At 42.9% G+C, this 27,723-nt stretch overlaps 1 protein-coding gene across 2 annotated transcripts; it reads right to left on the reverse strand.

Annotated features, from left to right (window-relative positions):
- Window positions 1-294: 294 nt before the first annotated feature.
- On the reverse strand, window positions 295-27,723 carry LOC118398057 (solute carrier family 66 member 2). 2 transcript variants are annotated; one of them, XM_035793039.2, is made up of 5 exons: window positions 26,617-27,723; window positions 26,193-26,326; window positions 24,246-24,296; window positions 16,169-16,385; window positions 295-3,096 (listed from the first exon to the last, which is right to left on the reverse strand). In XM_035793039.2, exons 1-5 carry the CDS (start codon window positions 26,817-26,819, stop codon window positions 2,886-2,888), a joined length of 816 nt encoding a protein of 271 aa, XP_035648932.1. In that variant the 5' UTR covers window positions 26,820-27,723; the 3' UTR covers window positions 295-2,885. The 2 variants fall into 2 exon arrangements, with proteins under 2 accessions (XP_035648932.1, XP_035648933.1); XM_035793040.2 differs by lacking the exon at window positions 24,246-24,296 and having other exon boundaries at window positions 26,617-27,703.

Below are 27,723 nucleotides of genomic sequence, written 5' to 3' on the forward strand. Positions count from 1 at the left end.
TGCCTGGAGCCCAAACATGGACTGTGGTTGGTGATCCAGTGGTTCCTCTGACAGATGATGCTAACCAGGTCTCCACTGCTGATGGAATAGTATTATCAGGACAGGTGCTAACAGGCCTGCGTCAGAAATGCTACCCTATATTGCACACTACCTTTTTCCAGGGCTCTAGTCCAAATGAGTGTACCATTTAGGGAATAGGGTGCTATTTCAGATGCACCCTGGGTGTTCTGGTGTAACTTACACCCTTCACACAAACATCACCAGCATAATGAATTTACACAAAGCACAGTAGAATACAAGTTCTCATTTTGGCCTTTAATGACAGCGCCACAGAGCTTTCATGAATACTGGCAACAAGTAACAGCATATCAGACAGAGGTTGATTTAAATTGTCTATTGACGATGAACTGGCAATTCTATAGAAAGAACTGGCCATTCCATGGAAAGAAATGTGATGTACTGTGTAGAAACACAACAAAAGACACAATGTGGTAATAAAAAGGTCATCAAATATAAAAATGGCCAAAAAATGTATAACACAAATGATAACTATAAAAGAAAATTGGGGGTACATAAACTGAGGCTGTGATTCAGTCCAAGGCGCCTTACAGAGCAGTGCACTGGACAGCCGACAATGCACTTTTTAAAGTCAATTTCCCCCCGAGTTCGCGGAGACAGAATTCATGGTATGGACACTGCGAAAGTCGGTTTAGGTGTAAATTGCCTTTAAAAAAAGGGGCATTGTCGGCAGTCCAGTCCAGTGTTCGATAACGCAACTTAGTTTTAGGTCAGGATTCAATCTATGTAAAAAATAAAATATTAAAATAAATCACAAGGATTGGCATTGTTTGATCAGCATCTACATGAACAGAGGAATAGTTTTGCAGTTTTACCCATCGACAACTAAAACTGAACCGCCACCAAAATAATACAACTTCACATCAGAAACAGTGAGTCATTTTGGCCCGGTTGATGCTACACAACCAGAGTTTACTAGGTGCACAACTTCTTCCTACAATGACAACAACAGTCACCATTTGACATGCGTCACTGTCCTCCTCATCATTGTAAAAAAAGAGCTTGATAAAAGGGCAAGTGATCAAGGTTTGTGATTATACAAGCGTTTCAGGATTAGAAAAAGATGGATAGCATAACAAAACAAATATTCCGCATCGCCAGTGATTAAAATAACGTTTCCCAGAGTATCCAGCGTAGAAAAATATATATGCGTCTGAAATGGCACCCTATTCCCTATAGAGTGCACTACTTGGTCAAAAGTAGTGTAATAAACAGGGAATGGGACGCCATTTTGGACGCAACCAACTACGTTTTAGCAAGCAGTTCACAAGTGAATATAACAGCTGTAGTGCTGGTATCGTCTTGGTTACACCCAGAGAGATTCAACTTACCATGTGGTCAAACACTCCAAGAGGTTGAGTCTGGACATGCCTACTACTTGGCAAGAACAAAACCCTGCACCCACACCAGCCCTCGGCAGGATAAGATTTGTCTCCACCAAAAGCACACATCTAAAACATTTGAAGAAAGCTGAATAAAGAAATATTAATATAACACTCTGAAGGTCCTATTTAAACAAATAGAATGTTTCTAGGGGTGCTTGAGGCTGAGAGGAGCAGGGAGATGAGTTGAGTTGTTCATAGACCAGCAAACAGACGGTCACTAGGTCCTCAGAAGCCTTGTTTATACCTGGAGCTAACATGCAACCTTTGTCCTGATCTTGTCCACATTCTGATTGTGCCCATATTTCCAGAAATATGTATCCACATGGTACATATGTGTCTTTAAATTGTCTACGCCTGTCTGAAAATGCAGGCACCATCAGAATGTGGACAGGAGAAAGGATGTTAGAATCAGGTATAAACAGTGCTAAAGACAGGAGCGTTGTACTTAATGTCCTTCCCGATGCGTTGTTGTCGTTTTCATTAACCATAAAAAACACAGAACATATAAAGTCCTTCCAGTTCCCTGGCCTACAAACATGGCTGCTACTCCTTTAAATGAAAACAGTAACATAAACATAATATTTGTTTCACACAATGTCCTACCTCCCTCTCTCCACTGACTCCCTTACTGTCCGTAATACCAGCAACACAGTGGTCCACTGAACCACTGAGTCCTTCAGCTTTACCTCAGAGTCATCCGAAGGACACGTGTTGGGCTCCCAGGAACCAGGCCTCTGGCCCAGATAGACTTTTTCATTTTTGGTAAAACTGCTGTTGCTTCCAGTTGAATTAGTCTTGTGACTTTTCCAACAAGCAGCAGCAGCAGCAGGAGGTCTTCCAACCAGACCAGAAGAGGCCTAAGTGATCAGACAGACCAGACCCGTGGAGAACTTAGAACAAAGAGCTATCTAAATTAAATGTAGAATCTAATTTCCCCCCCAAATAATAATTCCATTGTACATTCAGTAAGGTTTCTGTTAGTTACTCTGATGATAGGTTGTACATTGTGATCACTGGCTGAGTAACCAGCCCTTTGTGAAAGTCTTCTAGGGTTTTTCCATGCAACAATCATCAGATCTATGGACAGGAAAGCTGGTCCACACTTCGAGTGTCCGTCCATACACAGTGCATATGACTGGTAATGAAGATTGATGCATGTGCATAAGATTCTGTGTGTATGCTCAGGTATATTCATATATAGGGATATATTCTTAGGAATATACTTGTATTACCATTTGCACAACATACAAATACATACATATATATGACTGGAGGTCCTATCTGTTTTTGAAAAGAAATGTAACAAGTGTCATTCAGCAAAATTCTTCAGGCAAAGTAACTAACTAGTTTGTGTGCTCATGACCGAATGGTAACGATGTGTGTGTGTGTGTGTGTGTGTGTGTGTGTGTGTGTTAGGGGGTCTCAGAGTGCCTTGGTGCTGGTTGTGTGTGACACGGTGTGTGAGACGGGTTTCTGCGGGTAGCGGCTGTAGTAGTAGACCTGGAATAGAATGGCAATGTCCACTCCCACCTGCAACAGACCACAGGTCCAGAACTGGACAGGAGCCTCGGTCAACAGGAAGTAACCCGTCTTAAAGGTGTCCCCACTCGTCCACATCATCACCATTTTTATACTGCAGGGAGAAAGGGAGTAGAAAGAAGAGGGGGGGGAGGTAAACATTTCAATGTTAGCAGAGCTAGAGACAGTGGTTATGTCCAAAATCTGTCTTGCCTACTACTTACTAAAACGACATACTGTGTACTAAATCATACTACGTACTATGTATTCTGTACTGTTTAGTAGAAATGCATGCAGTAAGCAACAAATCAATATACTAGGCTCACCCATACTAAGAATGCGTCACCTAATGCACAATTATGTCGTTTCCCGCCATCTGTTCCTTTTGTTACAGCCTGTCCTCTTATCAGCCGATTATCAGCTGTTGTCAAAACACACGTGGGTCTGAAAATATGTTTCTCTTCCTCTATGGAGTGCAGTAAATACTAGATGAAAAGTCTAAACAAGTATGATATTCTGGCATTTAAAGGATACAACAAATTTCACACTATAAAAAGTTATATTCTTGCATTGCCAAAAAGACTACTATTTAGAACGCAAGTACAGGCATTTAGGCCGGTGACACACCTGAACACTACCTTAAGTCATGACAGAAAAGAGACATTAGGAAATCAATAACAGACCAAATACATCGTTAGAGGTGGGGATACTGACCCACTATTTCCAAAACAAACTATTAAAAGGAAAGAAATGGAATTACTTAAAGTTCATTTGCCACAACTCTTCTGGAGTTTAGAACTCCTCTCAGGGAGGTTAATAAAATTCAGACACACGGTGCGGTGAGTTCACCCGTCTGCTCTCTGCAGCAGATCTTCTCCCTCCTTTCTCCTCTCTCAGGGAGGTTTATAAATTCACACGCGCGGTGAGTTCACCCGCCTGCTCTCTGCAGCCGCTCTTCTCCCTCCTCTCTCTCAGGGAGCTGCTTAGGCTGACTTCTCAGGAAGTCAGAGTAAATAAACAACTATAGTTCTGTTGTTCAGCAGTAGCTTTTAGAACAACTCTGTGGTTAGAATCCGGTGTGCTAGATTAGGGTTGGAGCGAAAACCTACAGGACAGTAGCTCTCTAGGAACAGTGTTGGAGAACCCTACTTTAGGCTGTGGCCCCTCTCTGTGTTACTCTGCAGCATTGTGAACTATAATGAGCCAAGTGGGAAGTAACCCACTAACAGTAACAGTAGAAGGGCAGTACAGCAGGAGGTCTCTAGGTATGTTGTCTACTGTACAAAGACCGAGCTTTGAAAGCCCTCTACTTTTTAGATGGAGAAAACAGCATTGCTTATTATAAACTGGTATATGCAAGGTTTCTTGGCATGCTGGGCTCCCAGGATCTCCGCTCCATGTTTCTAAAACATCCAAGTTAGTTTTTATAATGAGAAAAGTCTTGACAGTGTTGGCGATTATGGATAAATCACAACAGACAAACAGCCATCCCTCTCCTCCAACCTCACTCTCGTCTTTGGGACTCTTTGTTTTTCTCCCCAGGCTTTGTACTGAAGCCAAGGACGGAAGGTAAATGCTGACAAAGGAAGGACTGAGGCACAAACAAAGTTAGCAAACCGCATTCAGAAGTGTTTACAATAAACCGCCTACCACAACAACACTCCCACAACAACACTCCCTTCTGAAACAAGAGGCATCCTCGATCTGCTGTTCTTCACACTACCTGCCTCGTGTCGTGACATTTTGGAATAGGGACCCCTGCTCAGAGTGCCAGAGCCAATCCTGACATGTCAGCACTTTCCACTCACGTGTAAACAACACAGGTTAGTCAAAGGACAGAATGCTAATCTGAATATAAACACATTTAAAGGGTGAGGGTGGGGGAGATGCCTCATCTAATTGGTGTCAAGGGAAGACCTGTCAAATCATTCACATTTTATTTGTCACATGCGCCGAATACAACAGATTCAGACCTTATTGTGAAATGCTTACTTATAAGCCCTTAACCGACAATGTGGTTCAAGAAATAAAGTAAAGAAAATATTCACTAAATAAAATACTTTGTATTTTATTTGAAACTTGTAACACTATAAAATAACAATAACGAGGCTATATACAGGGTGTACCAGTACCTAGCGAATGTGTGGGGGTACAGGTTAGTCGTGGTAATTTGTAAATGTATTACAGACTCGGCCAGGGAGAGGTTGAACATGTCAGTGAAGACACCAGTTGGTCCACACATGCTCTGAGTTCACATCCTGGTAATCTTTGTGAATGTTGACCTGTTTAAAAAGGTCTTGCTCACATTGGTTACGGAGAGCGTGATCACACGTGATCACACAGTCATCCGGAACAGCTGGTGCTCTCACGCATGCTTCAATGTTGCTTGCCTCGAAGCAGGCATAAAAAGGCATATAACTCGCCTGCTAGGCTCACGTCACTGGGTAGCTTGTGGCTGACTTTCCCCATGTAGTCCCTGTATAGGGTTTTGTAGGGTTGCGGTGTAGGTTGAAAATTCCAAATAATTATTCAGACAACATTTTCTAGGTGTTTCAGGGAATGGGTTTTTGCACTAAGCAAATACACTGAAGTCATATGGTATGCAGTAGTAGGCCCAATAAACAAATCCATAATAAATACAACACACATCCTATGAATATTATACTGCATCCGTGACGTTAAGACTGGTTCATATCCACACAGTACTGTCAAGTATTGACTACACTGCCAATACCTCTAATATGGTACCACTCTCCCTATGTCATTTGTCTGACCCAGTATCAATGTTATTGGCAAGGCAACATGTTCAATGATCCATACAAGTGAACTGATGAAGACTTGCTGCATTGAGGCTACAAATGGTGGCTTCAAAGTATGAAGACTATTGTCTAGCTGAAGCCACTAGGCAGAGGTAATTGTCTTCAGGCTGATTACAGGGTACAGGTTCACCTTGTCTCAGGCTGTCTGCTAGGTCCAGTTGAAGTTGGAAGTTTACATACACCTTAGCCAAATACATTTAAACTCAGTTTTTCACAATTCCTGACATTTAATCCTCGTATAAATTTCCTATCTAAGGTCAGTTAGGATCACCACTTTATTTTAAGAATGTGAAATGTCAGAATAATAGTAGAGAATGATTTATTTCAGCTTTTAATTCTTTCATCACATTCCCAGTGGGTCAGAAGTTTACATACACTCAATTAGTATTTGGTAGCATTGCCTTTAAATTGTTTAACTTGGGATTAACGTTTCGGGTAGCCTTCCACAAGCTTCCCACAATAGGTTGGGTGATTCCTCCTGACAGAGCTGGTGTAACAGAGTCAGGTTTGTACCAGTGAACCAGGTTTGAGCCTGGTTCACCCACGCTTTTTCATGGCTTTGTGATGGTACCTTGACTTTGTTGTCCTTTGGGATGGTGTTCTTCGGCTTGCAAGCCTCCCCATTTTTCCTCCAAACACATTGGACATTATGGCCAAACAGTTCTATTTTTGTTTCATCAGACCAGAGGGCATTTCTCCATAAAGTACGATCTTTGTCCCCATGTGCAGTTGCAAACCTTAGTCTGGCTTTTTTATGGTGGCTTTGGAGCAGTGGCTTCTTCCTTGCTGAGCGGCCTTTCAGGTTATGTTGATATAGGACTTGTTTTACTGTGGATATAGATACTTTTGTACCTGTTTCCTCCAGCATCTCCACAATGACCTTTGCTGTTGTTCTGGGATTGATTTGCACTTTTCCCACCAAAGTACGTTCATTTCTCCAATTGACTGAAATTATGTCAATTAACCTATCAGAAGCTTCTAAAGACATGACATTTTCTGGAATTCTCCAAGCGGTTTAAAGGCACAGTAAACTTAGTGTATGTAAACTTCTGACCCACTGGAATTTAATTATGAGTGAACTAATATGTCTGTAAACAATTGTTGGAAAAATGAATTGTGTCATGCACAAAGTAGATGTCCTAACCGACTTGCCCAAACTATAGTTTGTTAACAAGAAATGTGTGGAGTGGTTGAAAAACGAGTTTTAATGACTCCAACTTAAGTGTATGTAAACTTCCGACTTCAACTGTAGCACCCACAGGATGAGGGGAGGAAAGAGGAAGGGGTGAGACCTGTCAAACCTTCTATATTATTCATGTCTCCACCTTCACGCCCTTTTACTCATTTCATTTGTACCATCCTTTTGAATAACCTTCCCATGCATCTACTCATACTACCTCCCTCCTTGCATCTTTCTCTCCCTCCATCCTCCCCCTCCAAATCCATCCAAGATAGGAAGCTTGTTAATTCTGGAGAAGAGGAGAAACATTTCTTTCTTTCTCTCTGAGTGCTGACGTAGAGTTTGGGCCAGCTCTGTGTGTAATGACGTGAGAGCAGGATTGAGGATTTGATCAGCCCTCCTGAGAACTCGGTCTGCGTCTCCAATGGCCCCCTATGTACTGCACTACTTTTGACCAAGGCCCATCTCTATAGGGAATAGGGTGCCATTTGGGATACAGCCTCAGAGAGAATGCAAGGAGGTCAGGGATGGGGTCAGAACATGCCTGGGAGATGATTCTAAAAGTCCCCAGCCACTTACAGAAGACTAACAGAGGTAAAAAAAGCCTGTATGCATCGGTGGTGGTGGAGGATGGAAGACCCTCTGCATTTCATCAGGTAATCAGCAGCTCCACAGCCCAGGTGGGTGGGCAAGCTGTCGTAGACTTGTCTGACAAGGTAGTGATGCAGTGTTGTGAATGCAGAGACAGACTTGTATACTGACTGAATTTAATGGTCAAACAACAGTTAGATGGCAGGCTAAATAAGGCACGCCCTCTGAGTGTGTTATCTGTCCATGGGAAACAGCTCACACAGAGAGGACTTATAAGGACAGTCAGTCAGTAGGCGGTCTGCAGAGCCTGTCTCTCCATGTTCCATTACCTTTATCTCAGGCCAGGGGCCCAGACATAAACGCCAGCACCCCAGGTATCCCCCGCCTAGCTACCCTCCCCCTCCCCCCACCCCAGTCATTAGTTTGACTGCTCCTGTCGGTTTATGTTCATTGCTGCCCTGCTACACACACAGACGCACGCCCACATACGGCTGGAGACCTGACATCATGCCAGCACACCTAGACCAAAGTGCCATTAATTCTGCACACAGAGAGGCTAATAGGGGGAAGCCACACACAGAAAGGATAGGAGGGAAGACCACAATAACTAAGTACATCCATCTCCAAAACCACTGGGCGAACCAACCCCACGCAAAATCACCACACCAGGAAATATTCACAATATAATACATCTCATCCAAGGTGACCACAGGGGATAAATTCAGCAGGATTACATAATGTGTGTTTCGTAAGCTCTCAACTTCAAACAGCCCTATAATTAAGCCTCAAATTCAAATGAATTGTCTTTGACCATAGAGCTATGTTTGACAATGTATCTTGTTTTGACCATGGAGCTACATTAGAGAGACAGATCTGTTCTTTACTGAGGTTGACCTGACATCCTTGAAGTAAATACGTGATTTGGAGCTGTACTGTAACTATAGAACAGGAGGACTACATTTACATCCACTTTGGAAATCATTTACCATCAAACCATGACAAGACAGATCAGAATACACTTCCTGTATACAAGCTTCCCCCATCCTCTCCTACCCCTGACAACATTACAGTAAACATTTTGTGTCACCCACAGCCCCCAGTCACACTCCTCTTTGTGTTGTAGTAATGTTCTGTTTGGTAACTGTCTGCTAGAGGGGTCTTGTGCCTGGCTCTGACAGGTCAATATAAACAGGAAGTGATGGAAAAGCAAACGCATGCCTTCAGCCTGTCATTAGCAGGCTGATGACATAGTCAGTTTTACAAGGGTATCTTACCGATCCTTGACGTCGGCGATGTCATTTACAAAATAGCGTCCAACACTCTACACAGCAAACTGGATGCAGTCTATCACAGTGCCATCTGTTTTGTCACCAAAGCCCCATACACCACCCACCACTGTGACCTGTATGCTCTTGTCGGCTGGCCCTCGCAACTTATTCGTCGCCAGACCCACTGGCTCCAGGTCATCTATAAGTCTTTGCTAGGTAAAGCTCCTACTTATCTCAGCACCCACCCGTAGCACGCGCTCAGCAGGTATCTCTCACTGGTCATTCCCAAAGCCAACACCCCATTTGGCCGCCTTTCCTTCCAGTTCTCTGCTGCCAATGACTGGAACGAATTGCAAAAATTGCTGAAGTTGGAGACTTATATCTCCCTCACTAAATTTAAGCATCAGCTATCTGAGCAGCTTACCGATCGCTGCAGCTGTACATAGTCCATCTGTAAATAGCCCATCCAACTACCTGCCTCATCCCCATATTGTTATGATTAGCTTTTTTTGCACAACAGGACTTCTACATCATCTGCACATCCATCCCTCCAGTGTTAATGCTAAATTGTAATTACTTCAGTACTATGGCCAATTTATTGCCTTACCTCCTTACTCCATTTGCACACACTGTATATAGATTTTTCTGTGTGTTATTGACTGTACTTTTGTTTATCACATGTGTAACTCTGTGTTGTTTTTGGTTGCACTGCTTTGCTTTGTCTTGGCCAGGTCGCAGTGGTAAATGAGAACTTGTTCTCAACTGGCCTACCTGGTTAAATAAAGGTGAAATAAATCAAATAAAAAATTAGCATCAAGTGTCCCAAATGGCACCCTTTCCCTAATAGGCCCTAATCAAAAGTAATGCACTATAGTGCATTCGGAAAGTATTCAGACCCCTTGACTTGCTCCACATTTTGTTACATTACAGCCTTATTCAAAAACGTCAAACAATTAAATAATCTACACACACAAAGCAAAAACAGGTTTTTAGGAATTTTAGCAAATGTGTTAAAAATAAAAGGAAATATTACATTTACATAAGTATTCAGACCCTTTACACAGTACTTTGTTGAAGCACATTTGGCAGTGATTACAGCCTTGAGTCTTCTTGGGTATGACGTTACAAGCTTGGCACACCTGTATTTGGGGAGTGTTTCCCATTTTTCTCTGCAGATTCTTTCAAGCTCGGTCACGTTGGATGGGGATCGTTGCTGCACAGCTATTTTCAGTTCTCTCCAGAGATGTAAGATGGGGTTCAAGTCCGGGCTCTGGCTGGGCCACTCAAGGGCATTCAGAGACTTGTCCCGAAGCCACTCCTGCATTGTCTTGGCTGTGCTTAGGGTCGTTGTCCTGTTGGAAGGACTCTAGAGCAGGTTTTCATCAAGGATCTCTCTGTACTTTGCTACATTCATATTTCCCTTCATCCTGACTAGTCTCCCAGTCCCTGCCGCTGAAAAATATCCCCACAGCATGATGCTTCCACCACCATGCTTCACTGTAGGGATGGTGCCAGGTTTCCTCCAGATGTGACGCTTGGCATTCATGCCAAAGAGTTCAATCTTGGTTTCATCAGACCAGATAATCTTGTTTCTCATGGTCTAAGAGTCCTTTAGGTGCCTTTTGGCAAACTCCAAGTGGGCTGTCATGTGCCTTTTACTGAGGAATGGCTTCAGTCTAGCCACTCTACCATAAAGGCCTGATTGGTGGAGTGCTGCAGAGATGGTTGTCCTTCTGGAAGGTTCTCCCATCTCCACAGAGGAATTCTGGAACTGTGTCAGAGCGACCATCGGGTTCTTGGTGACCTCCCTGGCCAAGGCCCTTCTCCCCCGATTGCTGAGTTTGGCTAGGCAGCCAGCTCTAGGAAGAGTCTTGGTGGTTTCAAACTTCTTCCATTTAAGAATGGAGGCTACTATGTTCTTGGGGACCTTCAATGCTACAGACATTTTTTGGTACCCTTCCCTAGATCTGTGCCTCAACACAATCCTCTCACAGGTGGACTCCAATGAAGTTGTAGAAACATCTCAATGATGAAACAGGATGCACCTGAGCTCAAATTCGAGTTTCATAGCAAAGGGTCTGAATACTTATGTAAATAAGGTATCTTTGTTTTTCTAAAAAACTATTTTCGTTTTGTCATCATGGGGTAGTATGCATAGATTGATGAGGATTTTATATTTTATTTAATCCATTTTAGAATAAGTCTGTAACGTAACAAAATGTGGACAAAGTCAAAGGGTCTGAATACTTTCCGAATGCACTGAATATAGGGAATAGGGTGCAATTTGGGATGCAGCTCTGTTGCCATTAACCATCTCTGGACCTGACTGGACTGGCATGGCAATGGCATGTTCTGGGGTTTGGCTTAACACATTCATTATTTTATGAAGGCATATTTTTTAATTATGAGTCTTTGATAATCAATATGATAATGAGCTTCTCAATCCTTCTATTTTTAGTCTGTTGCATGATCATTCAGAGACTACTTACATTGTGTGTGTGTGTGTGTGTGTGTGTGTGTGTGTGTGTGTGTGTGTGTGTGTGTGTGTGTGTGTGTGTGTGTGTGTGTGTGTGTGTGTGTGTGTGTGTACAGAAAGTATTCACACCCCTTGACATTTTCCATATTTTGTTTTATTACAGCCTGAATTTAAAATGTATTAAATTGAGATGTTGTGTTATGGGCCTACACACAATACCCCATAGTGTCAAATAAGTGGAATTATGTTTTTGGAAACTTTAACTTAATTAATTAAAAATGAAAAGATGAAATGTCTTAAGTCAATAAGTATTTAACCCCTTTGTTATGGCAAGCCTAAATAAGTTCAGAAGTAAAAAATGTCCTTAACTTCTTATGGCTGCAGGGGCAGTATTGAGTAGCTTGGATGAAAGGTGCCCAGATGTGCCCAGAGTAAACAGCCTGCTCCTCAGTCCCAGTTGCTAATATGTGCATATTATTATATGCATATTATTAACACTCTGAAGTTTCTAAAACTGTTTGAATGATGTCTGTGAGTATAACAGAACTCATATGGCAGGCAAAACCCGAGAAGAAATCCAAACAGGAAGTGGGAAATCTGAAGTTGGTCGATTTTCAACCCAGCCCCTATTGAATACACAGTGGGATATTGGTTGTTGCACTTCCTAAGGCTTCCACTACATGTCAACCATCTTTAGAAACTTGTTTGAGGATTCTACTGTGAAGTGGGACCGAATGAGAAGGGAATGAGTAAGGTCTGCCATAAGCGTTCACATGATAGGGAGCTCTGTTCCATCGCACTTCTGAAGACAATGGAATTCTCCGGTTGGAACATTATTGACGTTTTATGTTAAAAACATCCTGAAGATTGATTCCATACATCGTTTGACATGTTCCTACGGACAGGAACAGATTTTTTAAACATTTCGTCTGCAACTAGGGAACGCGCTTCATGACTTTAGATTTGTTTTCCAAACGTGCTAACAAAAGTAGCTCTTTGGACATAAATGATGGACATTATCGAACTAAATCAAACATTTAATGTGGAACTGGGATTCCTGGGAGTGCATTCTGATGAAGATCATCAAAGGTAAGGGAATATTGATAATGCCATTTATAATGTTGACTACCCAATATGGCGGATATCTTTTTGGCTGCTTTGTTGTCTGAAAGCTGTACTCAGATTATTGCATGGTTTACTTTTTCCGGAAAGTTTTTTAAAACATCTGACACAGCAGTTGCATTAAGGAGAAGTGCATCTATATTTCCATGTCTAACAATTGTATTTTCATCGACATTTATAATGAGTATTTCTGTAAAATGATGTGGCTCTCTGCAATATCACCCCATGTTTTTGGAACTAGTGAACGTAACGAGCCAATGTATACTGAGATTTGTTTATATAAATATGCACTTTATTGAACAAAATATATATATGTATTGTGTAACATGAAGTCCTATGAGTGTCATCTGATGAAGATCATCAAAGGTTAGTGATTAATTTTCTCTCTATTTGTGCTTTTTCTGACTCCTCTCTTTGGCTGGAAAAATGGCTAAATTTTTCTGTGACTTGGTGGTGACCTAACAATCGTTTGTTGTGCTTTCGCTGTAAAGTCTATTTGAAATCGGACACTTTGGTGGGATTAACAACAATATTACCTTTAAAATGGTATGAGATACATGCATGTTTGAGGAATTTTAATTATGAGATTTCTGTTGTTTAAATTTGGCGCTCTGCACTTTCACTGGCTGTTGTCATATCGATCCCGGTAACGGGATTGCAGCCCTAATAAGTTTTTAACAAGTTATATAATAAGTTGCATGGACTGTCCCCAATAAGTGTTTAACATCATTTTTACTACTACTTTATATCTGTACCCCACACATACAGATTATTGTAAGGTCCCTCATTCGATGTGAATTTCAAAACAGACTCAACCAAATACCAGGGAGGTTTTCCAATGTCTCGCAAAGAAGGGCACCTACTGGTAGATAGATGGTTAAAAAAATATCCCTTTGAGCATGGTGGAGTTATTAATTACACTTTGGATGGTGTATTAATAAACTCAGTCACCACAAAGACGCAGGCGTCCCTCCTAACTCAGTTGCCAGAGAGGAAGGAAAACACTCAGGGATTTCACCATGAGGCCAACGGTGACTTTAAAACATTGTAGTTCCTCCACAATATTAACCTAAATGACAGAGTGGAAAAGCGGTGGTGTAAAGTAGAGTAATACTTTAGGGGGGTATCTGTTTTTTGGGGGGTATCTGTAATTTACTTGACTATTTATATTCAGGTATGTAAAGCTCTTAGAGACATACCCAAAAAGACACAGCTGTAATCCCTACCAAAAGTGATTCTAACATGTATTGACTCAGGGGCGTGAGCTCTAATGCAAATGTGACTTCATTTTCAATACATTTGGAAAAATGTCAAAACACATGTTTTCACTTTGTCAGTATGGGGGTTGTGTGTAGAAGGGTGAGAAAGAAAATATATGTAACACATTTTCAATTCAGGCTGTAACACAAAATGTGGAACAAGTAAAGGGAAGTGAAACGTTTCTGAAGGCACTGTGTGTGTGTGTGTGTGTGTGTATGTGTGTATGTGTGTGTGTGTGTGTGTGTGTGTGTGTGTGTGTGTGTGTGTGTGTGTGTGTGTGTGTGCGTGCGTGCGTGCGTGCGTGCGTATACACGCGTGTGTGCGTTGCTCATGACTCGGTCACAACTGCGTGACTAATAGTAGGAACTCGGAACACTACTGAAGATCCTCAATTAAAAATCCATGACGATGACAGCAACGGCACTAAATGGGTATAATATAATCATCATCAGAATAACAGCATTAGAATAGAGCGTTAAACAATGAAGCGTCATGTTCTATATACATTTCATTGTCTGTGCGAATCCTGCCTAAGGATTTAATCGCTCGTGAGAACGCAGTAAAAAGCCAATAAGTTAAATTAAAAGACAATCTAAGGAGGCATCCTGTTCAAAATAAGGTCTCAGTTTAAATAATACACTATATATATATATTCACAAAGGTATGTGGGCACCCTTTCAAATTAGTTGATTTGTCAATTTCAGCCACACCCGTTGCTGACAGGTGTATAAAATCGAGCACACAGCCATGCAATCTCTACAGACAAACATTGTGAGTAGAATGGCCTTACTGAAGAGCTCAGGACTTTCAACGTGGCACCGTCATAAGATGCCACTTTTCCAACAAGTGAGTTAGTCAAATTTCTGCCCTGCTAGAGCTGCCCTGGTCAACTGTAAGTGCTGTTATCGCGAACTGGAAATGTCTAGGAGCAACAAGGGCTCAGCCGCGAAGTGGTAGGCCACATAAGCTCACAGAATGGGACCGCCGAGTGCTGAAGCATGTAAAAATCTTCTGTCCTTGGTTGCAACACTCACTACTGAGCTCCAAACTGCCCCTGGAAGCAATGTCAGCACAGCAACTGTTCGTTGGGAGCTTTATGAAATGGTTTTCCATGGCTGAGCAGCCACACAAGCCTAAGATCACCATGTGCAATGCCAAGCGTCGACTGAAGTGGTGTAAAGCTCGCTGCTATTGGACTCTGGAGCAGTGGGAACAGGTTCTCCGGAGTGATGAATCACACTTCACCATCTGGTAGTCCAACGGACGAATCTGGGTTTGGCGGATGCCAGGAGAATACTACCTGACTGAATGCATAGTGCCAACTGTAAAGTTAGGCAGAGGAGGAATAATGGTCTGGGGATGTTTTTCATGGTCCGGGCTAGGCCCCTTAGTTCCAGTGAAGGGAAATTGTAACGCTACTGCATACAATGACATCCTAGACGATTCTGTGCTTCCAACTTTGTGGCAACCGTTTGGGGAAGGCCTTTTCCTGTTTCAGCATGACAATATGCCCCTGTGCACAAAGCGAGGTCCATACAGAAATGGTTTGTCGAGATCTTTGTGGAAGAACTTGACTGGCTTGCACAGAGCCCTGACCTCAACCCCACTGAACGCCTTGGGGATGAAAAGGGAACACCGACTGCGAGCCAGGCCTAATCGCCCAACACCAGTGCTGGACCTCACTAATGTTCGTGGATGAATGGAATCAAGCGCCGCAGCAATGTTCCAACATCTAGTGGAAAGCCTTCCCAGAAGAGTAGAGGCTGTTGTAGCAGCAATGTTCCAACATCTAGTGGAAAGCCTTCCCAGAAGGGTGGATGCTGTTATAGCAGCAATGTTCCAACATCTAGTGGAAAGCCTTCCCAGAAGGGTGGAGGCTGTTATAGCAGCAATGTTCCAACATGTAGTGGAAAGCCTTCCCAGAAGAGTGGAGGCTGTTATAGCAGCAATGTTCCTACATCTAGTAGAAAGCCTTCCCAGAAGAGTGGAGGCTGTTATAGCAGCAATGTTCCAACATCTAGTGGAAAGCCTTCCCAGAAGAGTGGAGGCTGTTATAGCAGCAAAAGGGGGACCAACTCCATATGAATGCCCATGATTTTGGAATGAGATGATCGACGAACATGTGTCCACATACTGTTGGTCATGTAGTGTATAAACTAAAGAACATGTTCACTTCTAGTAGAAATCCTTTCACTGAATGAACTAAAGTCAGTACCAGTTAGGCGTCTGAATTACATACCCAAGTATTTAAGTGTTCCATAAATTAGAATGAATTTATACACAGGTGTGCAAATGAAAAAAACAGTTTGAAGTCATAGGTCTCATAATAAACCACTGAAGGTCAGCAGCTGGGCTATGAGTAGTATGGAAGCAAGAGATGGGATGAACGACAGCGATGGTCAAGTGAGAGAAAGGGGAGACAATTGAATGGCCACCGTGGTGACTTCAGTGTGTATGTGTGACACCCTCACCTCATCCCCTCAGTACTCTTGTTCTGGTAGTTACAGTAGAGCTGCGGCGTCCCCAGCATGGCCTCCGTGAAGACAGCCAGGAAGCCCAGGCTCTCTACGAACACAGACGAGTCCAGCAGCAGGTAGGTGACGTAGGCCGCCAGCAGGGTGAACGCCACCACACACTGCAGGTAGTCCACGAAACGACTCCACGACCAGAAGTGGCTCCAGTCAAAGTCTGAGGCAGACAGACATGCGGAGAGAAAGTAAGACACAATACTAACACCGACAGACTGACGGTTCTTACCTTTTCGAGGTCGATCTTTCTCCATCATGATACGTCGAGAAGGCTGCAATAAAAAGCATAGCATGTGACGTGGAACAAGGAGGCATAGCTGCATGGAAAATTAATTTGGAAAATGCAGAATGATTTACTCTAATGTACCTGCCTCACTGACTTCCCAAATGTTTCCTAAAAAGGTTGAATGTTTTTTTTCGTCAGGGAAATAAACAAAAACAAGTGCAGTTCAAGTTTACTGAAGAAGGAGCCATATGAAGTCATGACAACTACAGGCCTGCAATACAATCTCTAGTGATCTGACAACATCTCAGCTAGGAGACTGGCACCTCCACAATACATTGTGCTGCTACTGCCTGTCATCTCTAACCTATAGGAGTAGCTAAGACAAACGTAACGCGATCAGTGTATGAATAAGAAGGTTAGTGATGAGGATGCCTCCTTCTTTGGCATGGTGACGATTATGTTACGTTAAACTGTCAAAATGTTAGTCTTATAGATTCATTCCCTTTCCCTGCGGTAAAACCATTGAAGTCACCACTGAGCTGCACGTAATGCGTTTTAAAACTTCACTGAGACAACAATACACGGAGCCTGACCCCACTCTAAATGACGTTAGGGGAGAGAAGAAGAAATGGAGGAAATTAAATCACCACTGAAAGGAGGGGGAGAAGAGGTGGAGGGGAAACACGCTGTGCAGCATCTTCAATAGGATTTTACACAAACCTCTACGTTGTACAGGGTCACATTGAAATGAGAGTCTACTCATCTAAAAAGACACATTGGAACATCAAGCTCCTCTGAGGAGGCCTGTGGAACAGAGTATGGGACGAGAGCGTCAGAAGGATTATGGAGAAAAACAGTATCAGGAGCTACTGGTGAACCTCGCGACTCAAACACACTTAAACTGAATCAAATAAAAAGAGGGTGCAAACTCATACATCTCATCTAGAATGACATGGTTGGTTTGGTTTCCTAGCATTCTCCATAATCACATTTCCTTTTGAGAAACCACAAGAAGAGGTATGACACATTACCTAACGTGTCCAGCCGACTTACTGAGATTGAATTCTGAAGTGCATTCTAAATTACAATGGAATGTATTTTACTGAAATATTGATGTTCACCGGATCAGAGATTTAGATGGCATTTCTAACACGCTAATACGCATGGCAGACAGGTGTATGTGTGTATGTGAGAGTATGTGTGGAAGTCAGGGTGTGCATGATGGATTATCATGTCTACGGTCTGCAGCTAAATCACGGAGTGGGGTGAGTCTGTTTTGCCCTCACTGATAACAGCAATTCCTTGAGGGGGGTGACGATATTTCAAAGAGGCGCACACACACACACACACACACACACAGAGAGAGAGAGAGAGCTGGAATCATGTCATATTGATTTGCATGTGTTGGTCTCCTCAGAACATTAGTTTAGAAGCTGTCATTTAGCCTGTCAGGTCTGACAGTTACATGTTGTCATTCATAGTCCATAATCATGCAGGGAAAACAAAAGCCACCTAAAATAAAAATGGTCCAGAAAAAATAACCTGCTTTTTGGGGCTAAATTCAAAGTTAGAAGTGTGAGGAGAGTAGAAGGTGATTAATTGGAACCAGTCAGATTCACACCATACAGGAGAGCCTGTGATGACTAATAAGCATCGAAAGAAGAATATAGACTATTCCCAATGCCCAGTTCCCCCTGATTGTCCCTTTAACAGTACACAGGCCTAAGAACCAACCCCCCTCACATATCTGGTACTGCTAAATACTGCTCAACGTTCTTTGTTTGAACTCACAGGGAGGGAGCTTAACGCACCTGCACTCCGTGGTTATTTCTCCAGAGTGATTGGGAACCTGCTGTCATAATGGATCCAGGATGAGGTGCCATAGAGAGAAGGAAGCCAGGGAGGGAAGCCAGCTCTGAACATCACAGAACATTAAACTGTTCGGTACAAGCACAGGACACACACACACACACACACACACACACACACAACAGTCTCAAGAATATACAGAAATCTACTGGTTCAACAGGTCCGTGTGACAGTCCGATGATAATGTGTCAGAATACTGTTGTTTCGTCTGTCTCACTTTCACACTCATGTTTACAACTTCAGTGAAAGCAGGTGAAATTATTTTTTAAATATTCCATTGTAACCAACCTCATCAAATCCTGAAACCCCAACAAAGATAAGGAGACGTCAGAACTATTTGTTACTCCGTAACTACATTTAGACAAACCGCCCTTTAGGGAGTTCGCCAAAGAGTCGTTTGTTGATGAATTCCTTCTTTTACATCCCATACATACACTTTCCTTCCCCGTTTTATTTCTTTACCTCCAGCTGTACTCTTTCATCCTTCCAACAATAGTGGATTACAACATGCCTCTCCTTCTTATCTTCTCCTGGATGAATCAGTAGAGGAACAGACCCATGTCTATGCAACAGACAGACGAGCAACAGACACATACACTACATGGCCAAAAGTGTTCGTCGAACATCTCATTCCAAAATCATGGGAATTAATATGGAGCTGGTCCCCCCTATGCTGCTATAACAGCCTCCACTCTTCTGGGAAGGCTTCCCACTAGATGTTGGAGCATTGCTGCGGGGACTTGCTTCCATTGAGCCACAAGAGCATTAGTGAGGCCGGGTACTGATGCTGGGCGATTAGGCCTGGCTCGCAGTCGGCGTTCCAATTCATTCCAAAGGTGTTCAACGGGACTGAGGTCGGGGTTCTGTGCAGGCCAGTCAAGTTCTTTCACACCAATCCATTTCTGTATGGACCTTGCTTTGCACACAGGGACATATTGTCATGCTGAAACAGGGAAGGGCCTTCTCCAAACTGTTGCATTCGAGGTTCCCGTTCTGTGAGCTTGTGTGGCCTACCACTTCTCTGCTGAGTCGTTGTTGCTCCTAGATGTTTCCACTTCACCATAACAGCACTTACAGATGACCAAGGGCACCTCTAGTAGGGCAGACTTCTGACTGACTTGATGGAAAGATGGCATCCTATGACGGTGCCACGTTGAAAAAGTTACTGAGCTCTTCAGTAAGGTCATTCTACTGCCAATGTTTGTCTATGTAGACTGCATGGCTGTGTGCTTGACTTTATACACCTGTCAGCAACGGGTGTGGCTGAAATAGCCGAATCAACTCATTTGAAGGGGTGTCCACATAGCCATACTTTTATATATATAGTGTATGTAACAGGCAGGGGCAAATAGTGAGGCTGAGGGAGACGGAGCCAGGGAGGAGAGGAATAGGGTCTGGGAGACAAAGAACCAGAGAGCCAGGGAGGCAGAGCTCCAGATCCAGACCTGTGCTGCCCAAAGCTAGGAAGAGGCTAAGGAGAACACACCCTAGCTCTGGTTCCAGCTCGAATGCCAAGAAACATAACAACTGAACTCTGGTTCCGCTGCCAAGTACCAACTGTTTCATGTACAGGCCAGAACCATGAACGTACATGTGGGACACAAAATGCCAGCTTTTGATGAGGTAAGTTGAAGACAGAATTAAGCTTTTTCTACTGTGATGAGAAGAAAGCCAGCTTACCATACCACTGGAGTTGTGCTGTAGAACATCACGCTGGGTGGAAACAATTTGATAAGTTGTAAGAAGTTGGCAGCAACTCCACCAGTCAACTCCCAGTTCCCAATGACAAACACACAACACTCAATTCCAAACACAGCGGCTGAATAAAAGGGTGGCAAAAAAAATCACTTTGATTGCTGAAATGAACATCTCCAACAGTCTGTGCCTTTCTCTACAACTAGAATTGGATTCTACAATGCACAATCAAATTAAACAAACAGATTTTGATGGGGATTTTGGAATTATGTTACTCAGAATGAAGCATGGATTTTTAAGAGAGAAGACGATTGAACCCAATAAAGTGTGTGATGGACGGCAGGTGTGTGACGGACGGCAGTTCTGAGAAGGTAAACTACATCACTGTCAGTGAGGACTCTGGACAATATACAACACAGAGCATTTAGAGCACATATGTCAGAGTCAAGGCCCGCGGGCCACATCCGGCCCGCGAGAAGGTTTTTTACGGCCCCTGGGATGATCTTGATTTATTATTAGAACCGGCCCGCAGACCGCAGCAAGCCGGCAGCCCGCAGATCTTTTACACGCACCAATACTACATTTCCCACAATGCAACGGTGACGCACCGAGCAGTAGGCTGCTTCATTTCAATATTTATTGGCACAGCAGTTGTCAGCATCACAGTAAAATTAACTTTCAGATACCCATCAAAAATGGCAAAACGGAAGGTGGACACTGAGAACCGGGGTTTCAAACAAGGTGGGAGTCGGAGTATTTGTTCACGGAGGTAGCTGGAAAACCTGTGTGTCTTCTGTGTGGAGAAAGTGTGGCGGTACTGAAAGAGTATAATCTGAGACGACATTATGAAACGAAACACGCGGACAAAAACAAGAATATGGACATGGAACAAAGGCTACAAAAGGCAGAGGAATTAAAACGAGGCCTCAAATCTCGACAGGCTCTGTTCAAAAAAGCCAAATCACAAGGCCAGGCTGCTGTCAAGGCCAGTTTTATTTTGGCAGAAGAGATCGCTAAATCAGCCCGGCCATTTACGGAGGGGGATTTCATCAAAAACTGCATGATTAAAGTTTGTGACGAAGTTTGCCCAGAAAAAAGGCAACTCTTTTTAAATGTGAGTCTGAGCAGAAACACCATTGCCGAGAGAGTAGACCAGTTGTCCATCAATCTAAAAGAGCAGCTTGTGAAAAAGGGAAAAGATTTCATTGCATATTCCTTGGCTGTGGATGAGAGCACCGACATTTCTGACATTGCCCAGTTGTCAATTTTCATCCGCGGAGTGGACTCCAGCCTAAGCGTGACAGAGGAGTTTTTGGCTTTACGTCCTATGCATGGCACAACTACGGGGCATGATTTGTATGAAGAGGTGTCAAGATGTGTAAATGAGATGGAGCTGCCTTGGGAAAAACTCGTGGGTTTGACAACCGACGGAGCACCTGCGATGTGTGGACACAGGAGCGGACTTGTGGCGAAGATACGGGAAAAGATGCAAGAGGAAAACGCGACAGGTGAGCTGACAGCTTATCATTGTATCATACACCAGGAAGCGTTGTGCGGTAAAGCCTTGAAAATGGAGCATGTAATGAGCATCATCACGCGCACAGTTAACTTTATCAGAGCCAAAGGTTTGAATCACCGCCAGTTCAAGGCATTTCTGACGGAGTTAGAAACGGAGCATGGTGATTTGCCTTATCACACAGAGGTGCGATGGCTAAGCCAGGGAAAGGTGCTTCAAAGATGTTTCGAGCTTCGTGAGGAGATTTGTCTGTTCTTGGACAGCAAAGGGAAAGACACAACACAACTCCGAGACGAAATGTTTCTGTGTGAAATGGCTTTTCTGTGTGACATTACGAGTCATCTGAATGCAATGAACTTGCAGCTGCAGGGTCGGGATCGTGTCATCTCTGATATGTACAGTACAGTGAAGGCATTTAAAACCAAACTGACTCTGTGGGAGACGCAGATGCGGAAAGAAAATTTGAGCCACTTTCCCAGCTGCCAGACCATGAAAGAGAAGCTCTCTACCAGTGCGTTCCCGAGCGCACAGTTGGCTGATAAAATAGGTATGCTTGCCGCTGACTTTCGACGCCGATTTGCTGACTTTGAAGCACAAAAAGCAGGTTGGAACTGCTCGGTAACCCATTTGCTGTTGACGTGGAAAGCTCACCACCAAACCTCCAAATGGAGTTGATTGACCTCCAATGCAATGATGCACTGAGGGCAAAATATGCGGCAGTGGGTGCTGCGGAGTTCGCCCGTTTCCTCCCGACACAATGCCCCAGCTGCGCATCCAGGCTGCTCAAACGTTGTCTATGTTTGGCAGCACATACCTGTGTGAACAACTGTTTTCTTTGATGAACTTGAACAAAACATCACACAGAAGTCGACTTACTGCTGAACACCTCCACTCAATTCTGAGGATTTCCTCAGCTCAGAGCCTTACCCCGAACATTGATGAACTTGTGGAAAAGATGGGACACCACCAAGTATCACCCTCAACCTCAAACAAGTGAACATTACTGTGCAATCACATATTTAGAGTTTTTACTCAGTTCAAGTTTAAAAGTTAAAGTTTAATATTTGTTTTCACTGCATGTTACTTCTCCTTAAACAAAGTGTTGTTTTTGATTAATAGATTTTTGCACTTTATTTTATTGTATTTCAATCCAATTATATTTTAAAAATATTTCAGTTGAGTGGATGATAGAAAATTGCTATTATTGTTTTTTTCTTTGAAGTAAATTTAGCCCACTTTTGCTAAAATAGAAAATATAGGCTACTGATGGTGCCTTGAATACCGGTTTCTTTCATTTAATGTTCATGTTATGGGGATTTTTATATAAAGGAAATTTGTCTTTTGTGTCTGTTGAAAATTAAAGATTACTGACAGAGCCATAAGAAAATATTGCTTTATTTATCTGATCATATTGGAATATATTTGTTAGGTTTTCAGTAGGTTCAATTAGGTTCACTAGACTATATGCGTCATTTAAAAATTTTTCAATGAACATTCGAACAGTCCGGCCCTCGGCTTGTAGCTAAATTTTTTATTTGGCCCTCCGTCCATTTGACTTTGACACCCCTGATTTAGAGGTACTGTAGGCCTTTGTTATTTCCCAGCACCACCTACTGTCCACACGGAGGATAGCAACTCCTTCACATCTACAAAGTAGCAGTGTTAACCAGAACTAACCACAGCATTGAGATGCATTGTTAGTAAATGCATACTTATGATGGGCATCACACGCGATTCACAAAAACAAAGTTCTCAGCACAATGAAACAGGTACAATCGATTGCTGGTCATCAGCCTCTGTCAACTGGCTGGGTGAGGGGCTCCGTACAGTAACAAGAAGAGGGAGTTGAAACAAAAGGGAAAAGATAGAGGTTGAATAGCCAGGACAGAGTTAGGAAGACTACAGTCTCACACACTGTCACATCAGTGAGGTGTCTGTGCATCTTTAGCAAGCTGGTGTGAATCCAAGCCATCATCGTTGTTTTACCAGTTAGGACCACAGAGCAGTGCACATTAGATTTCACGTGCAGCATTTAATAGAATTGTTGCTGTAGCGCTAACAAAATAACACTGAGCATAGTTAATTTCAAACCAAAAAAAAACACAGCCGAGCGATAAGTCTATCAAGGTCAATAAACATAGCAAGTAAATCGCAACAAATCAAAAGGCTTGATGCAAAGGTTAATCAATAGATAAGAGTCTAGAATACATGCACTTTCATTTTCTGAGTAAGAATCTGATAGTCATCACAATCAGACAACTCAAAGAACTGAAGCTAAATTAAATATCCATGCACAATCACTGCAATACAGTAGATGCATGCTACAGTAAACTAATATCAGTAGATATTAAGGGGAAAAAAGCCTTTTACAAACTGAAACAATTCAAGCTATTGACTATAGCTAACACGCATTGTGAACTTCCATGCGAACACTATAACAACTCTATTGGCTCTTTAGGAATCACAAATGGAGATGTAACGAGGAAGGATCACATGCGATGCAGGAGGATCTATGCCAGGTTAAGGCATGCCAGGTTAAGGCATGCCAGGTTAAGGCATGCCAGGTTAGGGCATGATGATGCTGATGAGTTAGTGGCAGTTAGCACTGTGAATGGAGCAATACGAGAGGGAGAGCCACACAAGACCATGCGGTAAGGAAAGAGAGAGAGAGAGATGAAGGGAGGAAGGCAGAGAGCGAGAGAGACAGTACCTACCCAGAAAGAACTTCTTAGGGACTTTGATCTCCTCGTCCTTACTGTCTGTTGCTACAGACACAAAATAAGAAGAGGGAACAGAGAAAGAGAGCTTGGTTTCTCTTGTGCTACAGACCAGAACTGACCCACAGTTTGAAGTCAAAAGAAGTTTATTTTTGACATAAGGTTAGTGATTTCAAATGGACAACCCAATAACTACCCTGTGGGAATTAACATAGTTGAAACCTCAACGTTCGTTTTAAGTTAGAGTTGAAACATCAACGTTTGGGTCGGACAGAGTTGAAACCTAAACTGTTGTACAGAGTAGAGACCTCAACGTTTGGCCAGAGTTGAAACTTCAACGTTTGCTTTACGTCAGACAAAGTTGAAATCTCAACGCTTGACTAATCATAAACAGTCTGTTTTCTCAAATCATCCGACCCGGCTACCTTGATCCTGTCAATTTGACTGGCTACCAAACTCTAAATTGAGGCCACATGATGGCAGCACTGAGCATTCAATGTTCTAGTATTCCGTTGGCAAGGAAACTGGTGTCGGTCAGTCAATCAACAGGCTGAGGAAGGGAGTTATGAACCAGATTCAGCAGCCAGCCCACTCGTTAACAGATTATCAACATCCTGTTATGACTGCAATGGGAATATTTAGGATGAATAAAGTTAATGTTTAGCATGCTACATGTTTCACTTTGTTTAATACACGTGATTCTGCCAGTGTTCTGTTTGTGCAAGGTGTGGGTTGAATTAGAGATGAATAATCTCTTTTACAAGAGAGACCTGGCCAAAATAGCAGCACACAAAGTTGCAGACATATTGACAACTTAAAACACAAAGCACTAGAGTTTATATACATACATTTACACATTGAACAGCAAGATTTTTGGGTAAAGTGTGGTGCAACTAGTGGTCAAAACACTTACATTTCCCATCAGTGTGAATATTATGGATTGTTCTCATATCTGTTGATCGTGTTTGACGCCAGACTGGAGGCGCAAGGACCGAGGACACACTGATTATTACTGTATTCTGTGACAAAGTCACTGGCTCTATGTTTTCCTACAAGCCTCTCGGGCTGGTGATTACAGAACATGTGGTCAGTGCTGTCTGATAAGTATATTATTAATAAGGGCAGTTAGCCATTCTCTCTGCTCCTGTGTGGGATATTGTTCTCCTTTTTGCAGACTCTTTTATTCGCATGGAAATGCCAAAGACAAACTAGAGTTGTACAGTACAGGGCCACATTCAGTAGGCAAATGTTGCTGATGCAAATGTTTTACTTATTTAACCTTTATTTAACGAGGCAAGTAAGTTAATAACAATTCTTATTTACAATGACAGCATACCCCGGCCAAACCCGGATGACGCTGGGACAATTTAGCACCGCCCTATGGGTCACCCAATCATGGCCGGTTGTGATACAGCCTGGAATCGAACCAGGGTCTGTAGTGAGGCCTCTGACACTGAGATGCAGTGCCTTAGACCGCTGTGCCACTCAGAAGCTCATAAATCTCATGAAGAGCCAACATGATTCATTATTCTACATGTCAGAGAGGCATGTTTGATCGACATAACCCATTTCTATCTGACCGTTCCACAACATTATGCCCTGCTGAATGAACCCCATAGCACTGGGTTGGTTTAGATTGTCAAACAATGATTTGGAGATTTGTGCACCACCTTGAGGTTAGCTGTGTGTGTATCTCTGTGAGTGGGTGTGCAGTCAGACTTGAGTTGTGTGTTTAAGCTGTAAAGTAGATCATGAAGATGAAGGAGTTCCTTTGTGAGGAAGGACAATTGGGCAACTAAGGAATGTGTAACACACACACACACTCCAGAGGTTGGTGATACAACCAAGCACTCGCAGTAGTTCACACCATGATGTGAACAAGAGGTTATAAACTGATTATAAAGCTATAAAGAGTAAGCACAGGCCAGGGAGGAGGATACCGACCTGTGAATGAACGTCGCTTAGTCTGGAGTTCGGTGGCTACGCGGACGTTGGTACACAGGTTGAGCATGATCAACATGGTGGCTATCATGACAATGCTCTGCCACAGGAGTGGCGTCTCAAAGTAGCGCCCAAACCTGGAAAGAGGAGACAGGGAGTAGTCAGGGCACAGGCTCCAGGGTGGCAATACTATTCTGCATGGAGACAATAGGCTTCTGTTGGAACCAAACAAAAACTGTGCTATGCAAACCAATACAAGGATTTCTGTGAGAGGCAGTATCATTTTCAAACACTGTAAAATCTGAAGGGCCAAATAGTTTAAGTCTGTCTGTTCTTCAAATGCACTTAGGCTACAGCCTTCATATGCATCAATTCACATTTGAATAATCTGAAACCTCAAGATTACTGCACCTATGGCAAAACTTACCTGAACAGTATACGTAGAATGTTGGCCACCAGTAGGACGAGGCAGACATAGGTGGAGAATCCCTCTGCATTCTGTGTCCGTCTGATGTCCCTGTACTGGGGGATGTAAGGGACCACTCCACCAAACACCATAGCCCCCGCAGCGATCCATGTCACCAGTTGGTTCAGGACATACATGAGCTGCTCAAACATCTCATCTTCCATGTTCTCTATCGGTTATCTAGTCTACCAGGGCACACAGCAAATCATGGGAAGTCCCAAAGGGGCTGCGCAAAGTTCTAGTGAGCTGCACTTGCCTTTCAATAATGTGGTGCAGCCTAGTCAGAGAATGTGAATAGACCAGTGCCTTCGTATGCTTATTGACAGTCAACTATTGGATCAATAACCAATGAAGGGGACAGAATGTGTTCCTGCCATAGAAAAAAAGTTCCTTCTTTCAAACCGGATGTAAAGCAGAAACAACTATGTCAATCAATGATGTTCTATTGAAGTGTTTACAGTAGACTCCAGAGGTTCTATCTACCTTAGCAGAAATCCCGAGTTGCGGCGCCTCTGTTTCATACTACTGTAACTATATGAGATGTACAATGTAACAAGTTGAATGTTAGGCTACAATTGAGAACATCAACAGTCCGCCAGATAAATCTAGCTCGTCGGTCGACCAATCAAATTAATGCAATATTATTCAATAACAGTTTCAATTGACTGAATTTTTCGCGATTTGCAAAGAAAACTAAAATAGTCAACCCTCGACATTTGCTTTCCAGTTGTCCCCAGTCTAATCGAAGCGACTCAAATCCCCAGTCTTCCGGATGGGTTTGTAGTTACAACTGGACAGCAGCATACATCTGTGCGTAACATGATTGTCATTTACAAAACAAATCCCGTTTGTCTGAAAAATATAATTCCAGCAAAAATCGAAAGATCGTGAAAGTGCAAAAAAAGCCTACGTCCACTGCTCTCTCCCCGCCACACAAACAGAAAGCTCGAGCAGCACTTCCTTCTACGTCAAAATCGTCGATCCCTGCTTTGGCAACATCTGAGTTTGGCTGCATGGTCCTAGACAGAATCAGGTTTAAAGGGGGCATCAACCACTTAGTGTATTTAT

Source organism: Oncorhynchus keta, chromosome 19, assembly GCF_023373465.1.
Source record: "Oncorhynchus keta strain PuntledgeMale-10-30-2019 chromosome 19, Oket_V2, whole genome shotgun sequence".
In the NCBI taxonomy this organism is placed as follows: Eukaryota; Metazoa; Chordata; class Actinopteri; order Salmoniformes; family Salmonidae; genus Oncorhynchus; species Oncorhynchus keta.